Here is a 20,258-nt window from a genome sequence, read left to right as displayed (position 1 = left end):
CATCCCTCATCCTTTTATCCATGCTTTTACTTTAAAATAACCTATGTGATGTTTACCTTAAAAGTCTTTCTGATTAGCATAAGGGAGTGCCATACTCTAGTAGCTGAGTCATGTGTTCTCCTTCTATCCCATTTTGGGCATCATAGTCTATGTCCTGAGTAATGTGGTTTATTCTTCAAACTCATTTTGAAGGCCAAGTCTTCTTGAGCATTCCTAACAACTGTTTCAACTATACTTAGGTCTGCCTGTCAGGCTTACTGATTGATTACCAATTGTAAACTCAAAATCAGCAGTACAGTAAAAAACTGAATCTCCAAACTTGGATAGATTAAAATATAGAAAATCAATCATCATTTAAGGTTCACACATACATATTTCAATATCTGGTTTTAACAAATCCCAACATGCATCTGCCTCTGGGAGTTATGTCTGTGGCTGTCAGAGCCTTGCAATGCCTCATGGGACTTGTAGTTCCAAAACAGCTGGAGTGCCAAGGTTCGCCACCACTGGCATAGGTTCTCCCTAAAGAACTCTGGTACTTTCCCATCTGTGTATTTAGACAAATCAAGCAAGTTTTCACATGTAAGCTTGTCCCTCTTTCCCATTTTAGAGTTTACTTGGATCAGCTCAAACTTCTTATTTCTTGAAAAAGTGGTCTGCAGATACAGGACTTAAATACTGAATTAGATGAAAAAAGTCTTTAGATGTGCATGCTTTCTAGAGCTCTCAATGAGATAACAGGGATTACCAGGAAGAACACAAGTCTAAAGGTAGGACAGGGATGTCTTTTACATACATCACTGGGAAACAATGCAACTCAGTCTCTACATCTCTTCCCATTAGCTCATTTCCTTGTGTATAAACTTCCATACTTTTTCCTGAAGGAGTAAGGAGCAGTGAGGGAGTATTGGCGGAGGTCAGAAGATGCCCTTTGTGTTATCCTGTCACTTTCCCAGTTATCCATCATACTTACTCTTCCCATTCGAGGTTTTCCAATCAATGCTTTAAATTCAGAGTCGTTCTGTGTATAGCAGCGCAAATGGGCAAAAATGTGATCCAGCTGCTGCCTCCAATAGCCTACAAGAATAGATTCATATTTGTAAATCATGAGAAATCTAAAGTGTCCACTGACTGTATATTACAGAACCTGTCTTAACCAACAACGCGCCATGTAATTACTAATGGTACAGAAGTGATACAGATATGTTTTTTTGTATATATATATATATATACACACACACACACACACACATATATATATATCATTAACAAAAAGAAGAGATCTCTAGGTAACCAGTACAGTACTTATATGCAGTCTTATCTGCCAAAGAATTTATCTTTTTGTTTTATTCAGTCCTGAGATGTGCACAGCACTGTCAGACAGCAAAACCAAGTTGGTAAAATGGCTTTTCTCTACTTCCATTAAGCATTACAACTTGGTCATCTCTCTGCCCCCACCCTGTGACTGGACAGTGAATGAGCAGCAGCAAGCTGCTAAGATCATCGTCCCACTCTTTCCTTTTGTCAGCATACTAGAGTGTACTGACTGTCCCTCCTACATTATGAATGCTGCTGTACAGTGAACCACAAAAGGCTGATACCAGGGCAGTTAAGTTACATTTAACAATATATTTAATCAGTTTTTTAAATGAACAATAACTGCATTAAACTGTGTTTTTCTTATATCAGCCACATATTGGGGTCCACAGTTTACTAGAAAATGCAATGTTACCATAACAGAAAACATTCATACAGATTAGAGGTAAATAGGGGTGGAAGTAAAAGAAGAGAGCAGGGAAGGAGAAAAGAAAAAAAGCTTATTCACATGCGTGTGCACATCCTTACGGCGTGCACGCCCACAATGGAGAGACCTGCTCCCGGGAGGTACAGACAGCTGCACACAATTACCTGCAGCACCTGTCCCCCCCAGGAGCAGGTCTCTTCTGCAGTGGTGTGCATGCCGTACAGATGTGCACTACGTGTGAATGAGCCCCGAAAATAGGACTTTAAAAAAAAAAATACTTTCAGGTTTTTTGCAGCAACCGTGTAAAAAATATTTACATTATAATAGCTGAATCACTGACAAGCACTGGCCAAACTGTGACAAAAGAGATGCTGTCAATGGTTCTACTACACAAAATGGGACCTTGACTGTCAAACTGAGAGTAAGTACCGGCATTTACACCCACGGGGTACCCCAGAAGGGAAAAACTGTGTCCTGTACAAAGTACATCCCAAAGGCTTCACTGGTTGAAAGCTGCATGTCAAGATTATCAGCTGATCCAGCGATAAAGGCAACTGAAACTATATGCAAAACACAACTGTTTGGGTCATGTGACCGGTTTCTGCCTCCTCCTGCAAACTTTTGCCCCCATGCATTAACATTCATTAGAATGAAGTAGGCTTCTCTTACTTTGGGTCTGTGAAGCAGGCAAACAACCCTTCATTCTTCTGAATGGAAGAGGGGAAAGAAGTATAAACCACACTTAAAGCCACAGTCCAGGCAAAATGATAATGTACAGAGTGTGTAAATTATCATTACAAAGCTGCGTGATACATGCGGAGGGCCGCTGCAAATAAAAATAATACCTTGCAACATGCCATTCCCGCACACAACGCAGAGTTTCTGGGTACTGATGTGAGGGGCGGATGTGACTCGAGCAGTACAACGCTCCGGTCGCATCACTCGCCCCTCCTCACTATTGCCCATTCACAAAATGTCTTGAATTTATTTTTTTTAAATACAAAGCATTCTGTGATCGGCGAAGGAGAGGAGGGGGCAGGGATGTGACATCATCTCTCCTCCTAAAATCACAGAATGGCGGGTGATGGGACCAATGTGCTGTACCGCTCAAGTCACATCTCTCCTTCTCCTCAGTGCCCAGAAGTGTTATGTGCAGGAGTTGGCATGCTGCAATGTAAGATTTTCTATACATTGCAGCAGCCCTCTGCACATAACACACAGCTTTGTATTAATTTACATACCCACCTGGAGTGTGACTTTAAAAAGCCTGCAGCAGTGTTTTATAAATGTGTCTTGAGTTCAGTTTTAACCCCAGCACCATCTGCATGTATGTGGTTAGCTATCATCCTGTATTACATAAGCTGTCTAACCTCGGCCTGGACTGACTGCTGTTACAAGAGGTCTGCGATCACTCATCTTCTCCTTTTTCTCTTTCTCTGATAACAGCTCCAGCTCCTTCTTCTCCATAAGTCTGCTAGAAGGGTAAAACAATCCCACAGTCTGCGACCCTTTGTCCACTTTCTCGGTCCCTAGTCTAGGGTCTGGCAATGAGACTGATAATGGTTGCCAAGAAGCACGACCATCTAAAGCCTAAAACGGAAGGTTACATAAGGTATTTTACACCATTAATTCCAATTTTACATCAGCAGGAGAAGGTGTCAGAGTATGGAAGCAGATGACTAGTTTAACATTCTATCATTCAAAGGAGCAAGGCTCCTATCACATAATAACTAGGGATGCACCGGAAATTTCAGCCGCTGAAACATATCGGCCAAAAATTGCACTTTTGGCAAAATGCCAGAGTGCCATTTTTTGTACTATTTTTTTGGAAGTTCACATTACCTTGTTTGCTGTTAGTAAAATAGTAATATTGGTAATAAAAATTTAATTTTAGTGATGGCATTAAGCTTAGGATTGCCTTACATCATAGTACATCACACTTTAATAAATCAGACCCTTTGTGTCATCACAAAAGTGGTAGCTTACAGAATGCTATACGTAAGCTAAGGGTACCTAATCACACAACCTGTGTTTTGTTCATTTAGGGCAAAATTTTAAATAAATAACATCCTTAAATTAAGATAAAATACACAAATGGAGTGTTACAAACAAATTTTACTTCAGAATAAAACTGCATGCACAATTTTTTGCAATCGCACTGCACTGGAACACACGGCATCGCGGTACCATGCGTTCCAGTGCAGGCGATCACACTGTGGGAGGTGCGTTTGGGGTGCCAGCACTGCAACGCACCTCTCGCAGCAGAATTTGTCAGGCTGTAACTGAAAATGACTTTTTTCCCACCTTTATAATTATTTTTTTTTAAATAATTGTATTGTAAGCACATTGTGCTTGAATAGCTTCAGCCAGGGAATCACAGCTGCCAGTGGCAAGATTCCACAGACAGCAGCTGAATGTAAAAACAGCAGGTAGTGGGCTGTTGCAATAGCCAGCCTGCTTTTGGCCATTTCAAATTGCAATAGCCAGTAGCAGGCTGTCAAATGCACCCGCCCACTACTTGCTCTGCCCTTCTGCCAGCATGGAGGAAAGAGTTAGGGGATCCAACCAACTGATCCATAATGAGAATAGTTGGCAACTATTTTCATTATCAATTATTATTGGTTAATCGATTAGTTGGTTGCAACCCTAAATATATCATTGATAGTCAAGCTCCTGCACTGCTGATACATACAATCCTGTGCTCCCCCACCACCGTGTTCATCTGTGGGAGCCCCTTGGCCCTTCTAGGTGTTGGAAAGTATGTGTTGGAAAGGTGTTGGAAAGTATGTCAATCTCGCCCTACTCCCCACTAAACAGCACTTGCTGACTGTGCAGCCAATTACCAAGTACGTATCCATAATGAGAATAGTTGGCAACTATTCTCATTATCAATTATTATTGGTTAATCGATTAGTTGGTTGCAACCCTAAATATATCATTGATAGTCAAGCTCCTGCACTGCTGATACGTACAATCCTGTGCTCCCCCACCACCGTGTTCATCTGTGGGAGCCCCTTGGCCCTTCTAGGTGTTGGAAAGTATGTCAATCTCGCCCTACTCCACACTAAACAGCACTTGCTGACTGTGCAGCCAATTACCAAGTACGGGCCTTGTCACATGGGGGTCGGGGAAGGTCCTAATCCCAGTGTAAGCACAAACCCAGACCGACCTGGAGCCTACACATGGCTTTTTCTCCAGGCTTCGTCAAATGAACAGCAGAGGGGCACAGTTAGTAACATCCATGGAAGAGCTCATTTATCTAGGGAACCTGTAACTTTGCCATGAATCGTCAAAATACAGTCTTGGGTACAATGTTTATTTGTTACCTCTGGAAAACCCTAATTATCAATGTGGCCAAGTGACATTTTAAAAGGGCGCTGCTTTAGGAGTTAGTTGTCCCAGCTTTGTTTGAAAATGGAATGCTGTCTCAGTAGCTCTGGCCCATCCAGATGGGCTTCAGTGCAGGAACCTTTGGGCTTTCAATCCTGCTACAGAGCCTTTACTTACAGCACTCCATGGCAGAACAGTGCAACACAATCATTTTGCATTGGAGTTAAAGCAAATTTAATTGGCACATCCTGGAAGCCAAGTAGCTATCTTTAAGTAGAGTAGAGATAGCTTAGTGTTTGGATTCAGGTGGTTCAGAAACATTGAAATGTAAAAGGCATGCATGTCTTCCTCAATTCCGCCTATGAACAACACTAATTCTCCACACAAATGGCTGCTTCTGCTGTCTGTAGGCAGATTGTAGATCAGAATAGAGAAAAACGATGGAAAAGTTCAATTTACTGCTTACCACAGATTGTGTCATGCGGCCTGTACCGTTTATCATCCTGTTCTGCTGGGCTGAGAATCGTGCCGGAGGCTCCAGGTAGACCCCACAGGTTGCACAGAAATGGGCATAGGGATGGTTGCTGGCCCCACACTTAGAGCAAGTCAGATAACTGACAGAGGGGCCTGGCTAAAAAAACAAAAACAAAAACAAAATCATTGGTATGGTTCTCACTTGAAGCTTATAGAAATGGCCATCAGTTATTTTAGAAGTGCGATATTACCTTTGCCCCACACCAGTCACAGAACCGAGCATCTGCCAAGTTGACACGGCCACACTTGGAGCAAGCCTGCATTTTTCCCGTCTGGGTAGGTAAAGGAGGTGCTGACTCTCCGCTGTATATTAGCTGCCATAAGAAAGAAAAAATGACATAGTTGTACTAATAGCCTATCACAAAAGCACAGCCAGACAGAATGATATATTATATTAATGAAATTAAGGAAATAAACAGTTGTAGTCGGGCTACCTGACGCACACTGACACTGCTAAATTTAGCCTGGACATCTACCGTAGGTCTCATTGATCTCTGGGCCCATTTCACCCAAGCAGGATAAACTGTTCCCCTCTGATTTTGAGCAGTGTTCCATTTCAGTCACAGCCATCCCATATGCACCAACTTACTAAATATTTCCTTTTCTGATTTACAAACTTGCATTCCAGCCACTGTAGCATTCTGATTTCCTTTACAAACAATGAACACAAACAATCTGTACCGTTTGGGTTTCTGGTAGCTTGGCCTCACAAGTCACACAGTGTTTTAGGTTTATGGGATTTCCAGTTCCACAGGAACGGCACACAGTTTTATCCTACAAATACAAAATTGTTATTTAGTACTCTTTTTTTCCATAAAAAGTAGTGATAGTTGTTTTGAACAATGAAGAAATAAAGCTGGATAGATTAGTTACAGGATCATTATTGTATAAAAACTCGGTAGGCTGATAACTAATATGTTAATACTAATAAGTTAATACATATTTTTTTTATTTAAATTGATAAGGGACAATGACAGGGGTTTGAAAAAACTATCACACTCCTAGGGTGCTTACAATAGTCACCTTTTATTCTTAAAAAAAAACCATTGCTGCAACTACTTCAGCAGTCCTGCCAATGCATAGCTTGTCCCAACCCCTGTCGCTGTCACTTTTGCTGGACGGCCTAATCTGAATGGCAAAGTGGAGAAAAATGCTGTAGAAATAAAGGCCTGCAACGTAAAAAATGAAATCATATACTGAACACTATATTTATACATATTAATCACATTTCGATATCAGAATACAATACTATTAACACTAGTGCTCCTTTAAATTTCAGTACAACAAACATTTTCATAATCCTAGTGGTGTGTCCCCCTGGTTTTAGGATAAGTGACAGTTTGCAGTTTACATAATTCATTCCCTTTCTACACCTTCCATCTACTGCAAAATGACAACGGAAAGTAGAGTGGGATGTACACACAGAGAAAATGTAATTTACGATTCCTCTGTCATGTCCATCTCTCTCTTTCTTTCTCTGTCTCTCAATGCCCAATATTATATATATATATATTACAGTATATACATACATGCATACATACATACACACACAGTGAATATATCGATAGCCATAATGTGCTTCTGGAAGCAATATGAGGCCTACTTTCAACTGTAACTTCCTCCCTATGGTTCTATTGCTGAATTAAGCCACAAACATGCAGAACAGTGAAACAAAATAAGAACACAGTTAAAGCAATCTGAAAACTCTTTTTCCCTAGGAACTGTCAAACAAGTGGCTTGCACTAAATCCAGCCCTGCATATATAATATACTGTACAAGATAAGAGCAGAAATGTTGGTAATGGCGGAAATTAGGTAAATCGCCCTGACATTTGAACAGATATATTGGTAAGGCTACATAAACACAGCAAAGGTCATCATTGTAAAGGGAAACGGGTGTTCCAAATAGCAACCATTTAGAATTTTACTTAATTTTATAGCCTATAAGTGGTTGCTCTGGACATATTTTTAGTAAATGTTCTACCACAAAATTTGTATTTACATAAGCTGTATGCGAGAAAGACAAATGGCACTTAAGGTTAACATACCTTGAGATGAATACTAGCTTGGGGCTGCATCTGTGCAAACAAAGGAGCTTCACACACAATACAAGAGGGGGTGTTCAGAGGGACCATCGTTCTGCATTCCACACACAGCCCCATCTGTAAAATGACAAAAAAACCATAATCCACATAACATGTCTTATCAAGATACCTAGGGGTCTGTTCATAAACAATTTGCAGGGCCCTTCACCTTTCGAATATCTGTGAATGATCGTTCTATGTGAGCATTCAGGTTGAATGTTTTGTGGTGGAAGAAAGCATTATGGCCACGAGATGGAGCTGATGAGCTTTGGAAATAAGTATTTTTTTCCTGTTTTCCTCAGCTCAATCTATGGAATAAAGGCTTCTCAGCTCAAGCTATAGAATAAAACCTATGTCCATAATTTTCATCGTATAAAGCATGAGTAATATATGACTCCGTGGCCCTGTTCCCTTATTGCAGGAATCCCTAAGTAATACTGGCCTGACCAAATAAATTATGTAATGTCCACGGGAACTCTGCACCATCGCAGGATAAAGCATAAGTACTGAGACCATCCTGACTTTGTTAATAACAAGAGAAACTTCCAGGATTTTACATATCCGGTATGAATCTCTAGGTTCAGTCAGCTAGCTAGCGAAACTTCCAGGATTTAATTCTCTCCAGTATGAATTGACTAGTAGCTCTTCTAGAAGAATTTTAATGAAGAAACTAAATAAACTAAAATAATAAAGCAGAAAAGTAGCATACATTCAGTCGCCTGAGGACACTAAACAACACCGGCGAGTGAGAGGGGTTATGGCAAATTTGTGCTGGCCTATTTCTCCTAGAGGCAGCAGTATAAATCTAGGTATCAGATGCTTCAAAGCTGTGTCCCTCAATGGACAATAGAGAAATATGCTTTACTCCAGTCGCTTATACCTTATACCAAATAAAAATAATGACATGATATAAACTTATAAATAGGTTAAAAAAAACATATTTTTTCCTGAAGATTTATATGTAAAAAGGTGGAGTTTAAGGCCTCATTCGCACTGCGACTGCATCCTGTCTGCGTCCTAAGCACGGACACCCAGACCCGCACCGATGTGCAGTTCGGGTGTGTGTATAACAGCGTATGGCCACATCCTCCCATAGAGAAGAACAGACTGCTACACGCAGCACCTGCTTGAGCACTGTTATATGGAGGTGTAACTATGAGCTTAGTCAAGGCGATCTTTTCGAGTCACTCATTCCCAGCGCAGTGATTTTTGATTATTACTCTTTAGGCGTTTCTATCTTGCAATAATAGGAAGTAGGTAACTACAAGAATCCCGACCTGAGCGCCCTCTGGCGGTGGCAAGCGACGTCCAGGCACTGGTGGAACAGGGGAGCCACATTCCTGACAGAAGCGAGCAAATGGATCAGATGGGCGAGGGGCTAAGCAGTGGGCACACCTGTAATTTAGAAGCACACTAGGTTAATGAAAGTTATAAAGGATATTAGATAAACAAGTTTACATGGATCCAATAAGAAAACTGAAGATGAAAACTACAGATTATTTGCAGAGAAAGAAAACCTATGGGCTGTTATAATTTGTCAAGGCCAAAAGCTATACACTTATATGTAAAATGGCCGGGATGTGAGCTGTAATAGTTTTGAACACTCATGGCTGAATTTATGCAGCTTTTGTTTCTACCCCTTTAAGCCACTCCCACTGTCAGGTTAGCGTGGCCACGCCCACCATTTGCAGCATCTTGTTTCTTTGTTTTCCCAAAGCTGTGCCAGATCTTTCGTAATCCTAGCAATGCCCCTGATGGTAGCAATATACATTTCAGATTTCAACATGTCGATTGCAGTATCAGGAGGCCTAATTTGGACTTGTGTGGCAAGCTTCAAGGGTCTAACCACCTGAAAAAAAGGTTTTTGTACTTAATCTAAAAAAAACTTCTGGGAGTTCAATGAGGGACACAAGAACAGTGGAAGTCATATACAACCAAGATATACTGCTTCCCGTCTCCAGACCTCCTACAAGCAACAATATAACCCATTTGTATGATTTCTACTGTTCCTGTGTCCCTCAATGGACAATTAAAAAAAATATATATTTTAGTCATAGGGGGGATGTGAGCATACATATCATATTTGGGTAAAAACATAAAAGGCTATGAGGTCAATTTACATAGATTATCATACAGATGATCATTCATCTGTTGAGTCGAGTGATCTTGCCAGGACATGGACTGAATTTCAGCTGATTCAGCAGGAAACGGCCTAAATTATATCCGTGTATGACTAGCAATACATAGTATTTGAGGTTGAATAGTAGGACAGAGGACCATCGAGTTCAACCTATGTGAGTGTGTGTGTGTCTGTGTGTAGTAGTCATTAATAGTACCCGTACCTATGTATGTTCTGTTATGTGAGGAAAGTATCTAAATGGGTCTTGAATGATTCCATACTCTCTGCTGGTACCGCTGCTTGTGGAAGAGAGTTCCACAATTTTACCACTCTAACAGAAAAGAATCCTCTACACCCTCTGTGGTTAAACCTTTTGTTTCCCTCCATTATCAGGTGGTGGCTTCTAGTCTTCTTTAGGGAGTTTCCTGTAATCAGTTTATTACTGATATTACCATCACCATTAAACAATTTGTACACCACAATCATGTCCCCTCTTAATTGCCTCATTTCTACATTGAACAAATATAAATCTTTCAATCTTTCTTCATAGCCTAGCTCCTCCAGCTCCTTTATCAGTTTGGTCGCCCTTCTCTGGATTCTATCCAGTTCAAGGACATATTTTCTGTGGATTGGTGACCAAAATTAAACCATATACTCTAGATGAGGCCGAACCAGTGTTTTGTAAAGTGGCAAAATGATTGCTTTGTCTGTAGAGTACATTCCCTTTTTCATTCATGACAGTACTCTTTTTTTTGCTTCCACCTGGCATTGCATGCTATTACGAAGTCTGCAGTCAACTATGATCCCCAAATCTTTTTCCACCTCCGACTTCCCCAGTGGAGCGCCCATTAATGTGTAGTCTGCATGCCTGTTTTGTAACACCAAAATGTGGGATATGCATTCCTATACAGCCAAAGTAGGCAACCTCCAGCCCCCCAGCTGTGGTGCAGCTACAAATTCCATAAGGCATTGCAAGACTCTGACAGCCACAGGCATGGCTGTCAATCTGATTGTACAATTTCCTTTACAACTACCAATAAGTATGTAGTACAAGGGCCTGCCTGATTGGATGCAGATTAATTGGATGGATTATATAGACCCTCATATTAGATGGTTTTGGTAGATCTAAAGTTGATTGTACAGAGATTGAATGGTCAGAATGTAAGGTGTGTGGGAAACCTTACATGACGTACACTGTACGTCGTCAGTCACGAAGGGGTTAATATTAAACCTCATCTCCCATGTAGTTGCTTCTATTTTATCCAGGTTCTCCTGTAACGTTGTTATGTCGAATCCCGAGTTTACTCCCCCTTTTACAATCCAGTCAGTTTCAAGTTCCCCCTGGGTATTCTGGCAGCGGCCACTGGCCCGCGAGTTAAATGGAAAAAATAGAACCGTGTATACCTGGCTTAATGGAAAGCTGGTGCATTGCATGCGTGTAGACACTGCAGGGGAATCTGGAGTGTGGGATGAACTAGTATGGCGGCTGAAGAGCATTGAGACCCAGAAAGTGCACTGTAGGAGACAAAACCCTACTGGGGTAGACAACCTCAAATGAGTGGAATTACTATACAGAGAGCAAGAGACAGCAATTTCGGTGTCAAACTGGCCACAACCAGCTTTATTGCACATCCACGGCCACCTATACCAATAATATAGATTTGTAATTGCAATTAGACTTGTTCAAATGATTCAACTTATTTATTATTCTGAGCAACCTACCTTCATGACCTGTATCTGTTATCAGAAGCATTTGAGTAAAAGAAGAGATTAGAGTTATGAGAAGATAGGAGTACCGGGACAGCTGGAGTGTCATTAACATGAATGAGAACTCTGTATATACAGTACTTAGATTGTAGGGGAAATAGTCATGTGGGATATGCATCCCTATACAGCTGGTGTAGGAAACCTCCAGCCATCCAGCTGTGGTGCAACTACAAATCCCATGAGGCACGGCAAGACTCTAAAAGCCACAGACATGACTTCCAGAGGCAGAGGCATGATGGAGTTTGTAGTTTCATCACATCTGGAGGGTTGAGGTTTGCCTATCCATGCTATATAGTAATACATTACGAAAAATAATAACAGAACTGTAAATAAATGCCTTTAGTCCTATAACTAGATAAAAGACAATCCCTCTCTTCTCTGGGCGAGCTGATTACTCACTTTGGGCTACACAAACATGGAAGTGTCACAAACGACTTACTTGAGGAAATCTGTCTCCCGCTGGATTCTCATGCTCTGCGTACTGGTCAGACTCTTCCTAAGTATTGGTTCGGCTGTGTCATTCACCTACATAACAGAGAAGTTGTGAAGTAGTCATTATCGTAACAACCTGTGTTTCTCATACACATAAAGCAATACATCGTTCAGAGCAACATATGTGTAGCAGGGGTAGCAAAACGTCTGCCCTCCAGGTGTTGTGGTACTACAAGTCACATGAGGCATTACAAGACTCTGACAGCCACAAGCATGACTTCCAGGGGCAGAGGCATGATACAATTTGTAATTTCACCAAAACAAACAGGGATGAAGTTTGACTACACCTGACCTATAGCATTACAGTCCAGACCTGTGGCATGCAGTATCCCATAACATTCAGTTCAAGATCAGACTGTGTTGGTGTATGACATTCCTGAATACTGGTATATGGTAGCTATGGGTTTACAGCACATCATTGATTGTTCTATGCACTATAATATTAAAGCATACCCCTTTTTGTTAATGGATTCATATAAAACACATCACACAAGTTACAATCTGATCTAAAGAAGAGCAAAGGCCTGCCCAACTGCATACAAATTGATTGGATAATTTAGGAAGGTCCCCATGTTACATAGATTTGGTAGATCTAAAGATGATTGTACAAAGATTGTATGGTCAGATTGTAACACGTATGGTGACCCTAACAGTTGGTGATATATAATAATAAAAGGCACAACCTAGGCTCACCACATACATTATAATCGGATTGTACAATCTCCTTTAAATGTACAAAAAAAAACTATGTAGTGCAAGAGCCTGCCTGATTGGATACAAATTGGTTGGACAGTTTAGGTATTTTCTTATATTGTTAGTTTTGGTAAAATTGTCCAGTCAGATTGTAACATGTATGTTGACCCTAAGGCTCACCATAAACATTGCAATCACTTCCTGTTGTAGAGATCAGGCAAGAAAGGAAATCTCCCCTAATCTCCTTCAATGCTAAGCCTGATGAAGGGACCCTGCGTGCTCCGGAAATCACTTGTTTTCTGTGACAAGAATCTTTAATAAAATGAACATTTGGTGATCCTGAAAATGATTTTGGTGTGCTGGTGACATCTTCATACATCTCCTCTAATGTGACAAAGGCAAAAAAGGGTCTCGTTCACACAGGGCGACCCGGGATTCCTGTGGTAGGAACCTATGGATTCCCAGGTGTCCTGTTCAGATGCGGTCAGATCGTCCTGTGTGAACGAGGCCTTACTCTACCCAAAACTTTTTGGCTTCAGTTCTACTTTAGTAAAAATCCAGCTGTTTGCCCACTAGGGTATTGGTGCCAAGACAGAGCCACAGGGGGGGCAGATACTTATGCAGGCATAGAAACTGATTGGCTGTTCAGATCTGGCAAATATTGGTATATACATAATTTTATTAATGATCATAACTTCACTGAACTGACTTAAGGATACAAAAGGACAGGTCATTATCGGAGTAAGGCCAGATATACACTTAGGGGCTGATTTACAACCCTTTGGGCAGGCTCAGAGGACAGAGAAGAGGGGCACACTGATACACTTACAGGTTTGCTGAACAGTAACTGCACAACACATTATGGGCACTAGATGGCGCTGAGGAACATTGGAATTTGCTATGCTCCTCAGCACCATCTAGTGCTGGTAGTGCCGTGCGGTTACTGTCCAGCCAAGAATTTTCACACAGATTCCTTTAACAAAATTGAAATAAAAAAAAAAAATCTACTTTTGTCAAATGGAGGGGTGCCGAATCAGCCACACACTGGTCAAATTTCAGCCAAATCAGCAGGACTCAGTCGAAATTTGACCAGTGTATGGCTAGTTTAACTGAACATGGCATCTTCAGACAACGTTAAGTCCCTGTTCACACCTACCGGGAATGCATATCGCGTTCAAGCACATTTGTTCCCGCGTTTGCAGCGTGTCCCCATTGATTTTAATGGGTGCCACACGAATGACAAACGCAGGAAAGTAGCCCATATAGCAGATTCTGCTACAGGTGTCCAGCCTTTTGCATGGGAAAAAAATTGCACGTTTATTTAATCAAGTAATGGCACCACAAGCGTGTTGCATGTTTTTGACGCATTCTGTGAACACGTGTAAAAGCGCATTTTTTTCTGCGTTTGTTGCACATTCACAGAATGCCTAGGTTTTAACGTGGACTTAAAGATAAGAGTATTCCGGATTCAGCTCTTTGACATGAGGCTGCATACACAGTACATCAGAGCACTTGCTGCACTCTACCTGTGACCTCTGGGTCTGGGGTATGGACACTGCCTCCTCTGCCTGGCTGGGTTTCCCTAGGCGACTATTCAGAAATCTTGGGCCAGTTACAGACCTGTGGCTGATTCTCCCATCTGGATCAAGATCTGAAAACACAACAAAGGAATACAAATAAAACGTTCTGATTGCTGACAAGCTTCCACGCTGCTTTGTAGTAGAAATATAGATACTGAAGGAGAAAAGGATGATAAAGGATAATTATGATTTGCTTTTTAGTGAATTTTAAATGTTCAAAAGGAAGGGGTGGGTAACCCCAGCCCTCCAGCTGTGCTTTAACTACAAATCCCAACAAGCCTCTGCCTCATGAGTCATGCCTGTAACTGTCAGGCTTGCAATGCCTCATGGGACTTGTAGTTCCACAACAGCTGGAGGGCCGAAGTTGAACACCCCTGGCTTAAAGTAGACTCAAATTCACACTTTACATGAATGATGATCTCAGCTCCATAATGTAACCTTTAACCTATGAAAATATGACACGGACTCTGACTATAAGGTACATTGTGGATGTCCAATTTTGCAGATGAAGAGACCTTACTGATATGCAGCACAGTGGCTTATTGGTTAGAACACCTGCCGTGCAGCACTGGAATCCTTGGTTTGAGTCCCAGCCAGGACACTACCTGCATGGAGTTTGCATGTGCTCCTGTGCTCGCATGAGTTTCCTCCCACACTCCAAAGACATGCTGGTAGGTTGATTGGCTGCTTTCTAAATTGGCCCCAGTATGTGTATGTATGCCTGTGAGATGGATACCTTAGATTGTAAGCTTCTTGAGGGCAGGAACTGATATGATAGTACAAAATGTAAAGTGCTGCGTACATTTTGGGGCTGTATGAATAGCGAAAATAAATAATAGGAAGGTCAGCAGAAAGCAAAGCCTGGTTCTTGTAATAAGAAAAAATATATACTAAAACATAGCTGTATATCTAAAACACAACAAAAAAGACAACTGATTCCTCCATTTTCCTTTTAAGACCTTTTACTACAAAAATCAACAGATGAAGATTGTCACCTTCTTTTTACCTGGTGCCTCTCCCTCCAGGCTAGCCCTTTTTGCTTCTCTTTAAATCAGCTTCTCAAAGTGGCCCAGTGCTCTTATATGTTGGGGGTTTTTTTTTTGAATTTTTTTGTATTTTAAAGGGTATCTATGGTCAAAAACTAAAAATCAATATGTATTTCTATAATGCATTTCCATAAGATCTATCCCACTCCTAATAACCATATTGATCTAGAAGTAAACGTACTTATTGAAGAGGTCCATAGGATGTACTTCCTCAATGCACTGACACCATTTTTATTTAGCCCTGTAATTATGCACTTTCTTGTGTCAAAACTCTCACAGAGCCTGTCTTCTGATATACAACTCAATGTCTTAACAATGTAACATCATCATTGTTTGCTGGAAGCAATGCATGATGGGCTATGTAGTCTTGAGAAATAGAGAATGCATCGGATCAAGCAGCAGGTAAATGGATGCAAAGCACACTGGGATTCCTGAAAGTTGAGGAAAGTGATGGGCAGACAGAAGGCAACACTCACTGCATAAAAGGGATTTTTTCAAGTAAGCGGTGATTGCATTATGAAAAACAACCCTAGTATGTATTCCTATTATAATGCTGATGTTATAACAGGAGAGTATGTACTCTACCTTTAACCCTGAGACTCCGGATGTTAGCTCCCTTCATTTTAAATTGGTATATTGTTACATCAAGTGGCTTTTGATGTTTATATCAGCATGTTACAGTTCCATCTACAGGAATGTGTACGCCTTCTTACTATATAAGGAAGACTGTCCTGTATTGTCCCCAGCACAGGTTAGACAATGGAAAGGAGAAGGCATTAGATTGCTGTAATTAGCATGGATGGTGGTTATTCTTTCATGCACTTTATATATTATTTATTTATCTATTACAGGTATTTATATAGTGCTGACAATTTACACAGCACTCTACATAATTGCACATTCAAATAAGTCCCTGCCCTCAAGCAGCTTACAATCTAAGGTCTATCCCACATGCAAAGGTAGAGTATATACCCTATCCCACAGGCATACTGTACATACAGGGCCAAATTAGATGTCTTTGGAGTGTGGGAGGAAATCAGAGTACCCGCCACAAACCCACACATGCAAACTCCTTGCAGATAGTGACCTAGCCAGGTTTTGAACTTCTGCAAGGCAGAAGTGCTGCCCACTACGCCACTGTGCTGCCCACTACGCCACTGGGCTGTGCTCAAGCCAGCAATGAACAACCAAAAGTATAAAACTTACCTCTATAACTTTGTGCTGCTTCATTCCAGGCTGAAGTTCTTTGTGACATGCCATCTTTCTTTTTAGTCTTCAAAGTGGAGGAAATATTGGCAGTGTTCTAAACAAAGAGATGTTTGCAACAGATGTTTCATCATAGCATAGGATGCTTTTCCCATGAGGATCTCATCTTAAATAGTATTCTCACAGTGTGGAAGAGCAGAGGTTCTCAAGCACCAACTAACACCTACCTCCTCTGAATTATTTATGTATCCTGAGAAAAAAACCTTAGCTATGAACAGGGAACAATGACTGTGTTCCCCGAACCCACTGGCGCTCCACCATAGCAATGGATGCTTCTCCCATGGAAACTCATCTTAAATGGGTTTATCACAGTAGTGGAGGAGATGAGGTTCTCATGCACCAACTAATACCTGTGGACCAGTGACTGTGTTCTCTGAACCCATTGGTGCTCCATCATATCATAGTATGCTTCTCTCATGGGAATCCCATCCTAAATGGGATTATAAGTAGTGGCAATGATGAGGTTTCCATGCACCATCTAACATCTGCCTCCTCTGAATTCTTTATGTATCCTGAGGAAAAGCCTTAACTATGAACAGTGACTGTGTTCACTGCACCCATTGGTGTTCCATCTTATCAATGGATTCTTCTCCCATGGAACCTCATCTTAAATGGGTTTATCACAGTAGTGGAGGGGATGAGGTTCTCATGCAGCAAGTAATTCCTGCCTTAATATATCCTAATGAAATGCAGTAGCTATGACCGGTGGACAGTGACTGTGTTATCTGCTCCCATTGGTGCTCCATTATAGCATAGGATGCTTCCCCCTTGGGAATCTTATATAAAATGGGATTACCACAATGGTGAAAGAGATAAGGTTCTCCTTCACCAACTAACACCTACCTCCTCTAAATTCTTTATATATTCTGATGGAAAGCATTAACTATGACCAGTGCACATTACCTGTGTTCTCTGTAGCCACTGGTGCTCCCTCATAGCATATGATGCTTCTCCTATGGGAATCTCATCTTAAATAGGATTATCCCAGTGGTGGAAGAGATGAGGTTCTCAAGCATCAACTAACCCCTGCCTCCCCTGAATTCGGTATTGCATCCTGATGAAAAGTATTAGCTATGACCAATGGACAGTGGTTATATAAGTGGGGGAAAGACCTTCCCCACTGCTGTACAAGAGCATAGGTGAGCAGGAGATGTGGCAGGACCACAAGGTTTGTGACATGCAAGGTTAGTCTGACCACCTGAATGGTAGTAAAAGTCACAAGACCTTGTATGCATGATACGAGTACAAGCACAAGTCTCAATAAGAATTGAATCAAGTTGTCCTAGTTACTTATTCTGTGGAAAAGCAGCAGGTACCAGAATGTGAATATTATCTTCTAGCTGCTGTGTAGTCATTGAGTGATCTAAAGGGTTTTGCAGCACAATACATTTGTTTTCACGTGCTTCATCCTAATCTGTTGGCATTAAGAACAATGACCATGGGGGGGGAGGGAGGGGCAGCATATCAAACCTTATACGCCATGGTCACTGTCATCAGTTATCATCACTTCATTTGCTACATCCAACAAGAAGCAAGCGTCATACTTTCTGTCCTACCTTTTTGGAGAGCTCTTTCAGGAAGTTTTCATCATTGTCTTCATCTGAGGAGTCTATCTCTGGGGGAACATACTCCACACTGAACACTTTTGTCACAATGCCACTTTCTCTGTTGTCTCTATAGATAAAATGAATGACAAAAGAAAATATCGGTACAAATAACCAATACACAGTATACAAACTAATACTGTTTTTGGATGAAACTTGTTCTGTGGAATCTGACTGGTTGTTGTGGGTTATCCCGGTTTACACATGTTTACTGCTATGTTAATCTAAAGTAGAATCTCATTTAAAAAAAAAAAATCAGAACATGCAGCTAAAGATGCATGTACCGAACCAGTACAGGGAACTAGTGATCCTATATGTCTTTATTATAACAATAACAATGCTTACTTACCTACTTACAGCCACAGCCTTAACAGTGATTTTACCATCAGGCAATGTAAACGGACCTCGATACTTTAAAGTGGTGTTTTCTGTGTGCCCAACCTTTTTAAATAAATCTGGCTTGCTTCCATCCAGTGTATAAAATATGGACACATCTGGGGAATCTGCAAATGGAGGTCATATATCATCATATATGGTGATATGTCATTTCAATAACCATACCTTTAAAACAAAGTGCAATTATCCTTTAGGCCCCTTTAAGCTGACATCACAGCTCCCTTCCCGTGCACAGTTGAATGCTTACAGAGTTCCTACAGGCCCAGCCTCTGCTGTTTGTTGATACCCTGTGGTGGAAGTCAATCCCCATTGACTTCTATGGGGCTTGTCTACCTCTGTCTCCCAGTCAGGCTGGAAGATGAGCTCCATAGAAGCAGATGTCTGCAGTAGGATATCAACAAACAACTTAGGGAGGGGGGCACTTATACTTTAAATTGAATTAATTTCAGATGATGGACATCTATAGATGGACAGGTGCCCTACTGAGAACAGCCTCTGATTTGCAGCCAGGCTCTTTGTACAGCCAGGACCTATTATCCAAGAGGCTCTAGTCTAGAAAAATCCAGGGCCAGATCTTTAGGTCAAATAGGTACTGTTATTGTTCTAAAGTGTATCCAAGTCAAAACCTTTTCATTGTGAACAGAGTTGGGAGTAGTTAAAATTTGTGTCAAGATGTTTTGTTTTTTTACTTTGTCCCAATGGGGAGATTTACTTTCATTTTCTGTCTTGTAGTCACAAGATGAAGTGAGAGGAAATCTCCCCAACATAAGGAAAAAAATCCCCCCCAAGACAGGTATCAGGGGAACAAGGGTCCCCACTGTAAAATGTCCCCTCTATTGCTGTTCTGGTGACAATACAAAATTTGGACTTTCCCCTCACTTGCGACAGTGGTCACCGGGAAAAAAAAAAATGGGGACTCAGACCTCCATAAAAACCTGACGGGGATCTAACAATTCACCACTTCATTCAAAATAAGAAAACATGTTTGCTTTAGACACGGATGAAATACTTTTCAGGTCAAGTTGGGATCACTTTACCAAGCTAAAATGTATTTGGCAATGTATTTTTTGCATGTTTCAAGTGGCAATGATCATCTTTCACATGAATATGAAGGTAGCTTTTCTCTGCTGTACCTGATTTTATTTCAATCGGTGTGTTGGTGTCTACTTCATATTTCCCTTTACCAGGAAGAGGAACACGAAGGGGTATAATCTGCGGTACACAGATGGATCCAGCGGTCATCCTTTCTATGCCGGGGGAGAGAACAATTTCAGCACACATGTTACAAATGACAGAGGTCAGCAATAATACACGACAAGGGCAATGGGTGCAGGTACATTAAAGAAGAACTTTGTGCAAATTTAAAAACGTACGCTTCCAGTGGGGTTGCCCTGACACTGCAAGGGTTAAGCGCTCATTTTGCCTAGGAGACTGTTTTACTACCTGATCCTCGGTCCTGCAATGGTCAGCACTCACCTCTGGATCTGTATAAGACATGATCATGCCAAAGGGCCTTAGACCACCAGAACATAAGAGAGAAGAGACTGTGGGCACCGGTCTAGCAGTTATGAGGGAACCCCACTCATGGCTGCTAAAAAATAAAG

General features: G+C 41.2%; 1 protein-coding gene across 1 annotated transcript in view; it reads right to left on the bottom strand.

The window, feature by feature from the left end:
• Positions 1-20,258, bottom strand: part of DZANK1 (double zinc ribbon and ankyrin repeat domains 1) — a 38,760-nt gene that overhangs the window by 16,171 nt on the left and 2,331 nt on the right. Inside the window, exons 2-14 of the mRNA XM_018558818.1 lie at positions 19,788-19,901; positions 18,608-18,761; positions 18,211-18,328; positions 16,595-16,691; positions 14,289-14,413; positions 12,017-12,102; positions 8,969-9,086; positions 7,656-7,769; positions 6,290-6,382; positions 5,800-5,922; positions 5,541-5,705; positions 3,115-3,334; positions 974-1,077 (exon numbers count right to left, since the gene is read on the bottom strand). Of these exons, the coding sequence (XP_018414320.1) occupies positions 974-1,077; positions 3,115-3,334; positions 5,541-5,705; positions 5,800-5,922; positions 6,290-6,382; positions 7,656-7,769; positions 8,969-9,086; positions 12,017-12,102; positions 14,289-14,413; positions 16,595-16,691; positions 18,211-18,328; positions 18,608-18,761; positions 19,788-19,896 (1,626 nt within the window). The 5' untranslated portion in view covers positions 19,897-19,901. The remainder of the gene's footprint in view (positions 1-973; positions 1,078-3,114; positions 3,335-5,540; positions 5,706-5,799; positions 5,923-6,289; positions 6,383-7,655; positions 7,770-8,968; positions 9,087-12,016; positions 12,103-14,288; positions 14,414-16,594; positions 16,692-18,210; positions 18,329-18,607; positions 18,762-19,787; positions 19,902-20,258) is intronic.

This window comes from Nanorana parkeri, unplaced genomic scaffold (assembly GCF_000935625.1).
Source record: "Nanorana parkeri isolate BGI_ZX_2015 unplaced genomic scaffold, ASM93562v1 scaffold361, whole genome shotgun sequence".
NCBI lineage: Eukaryota > Metazoa > Chordata > Amphibia > Anura > Dicroglossidae > Nanorana > Nanorana parkeri.
The sequence above is the reverse complement of the archived record's forward strand: the minus strand, read 5'-3'. Positions and strand labels throughout refer to the sequence as shown.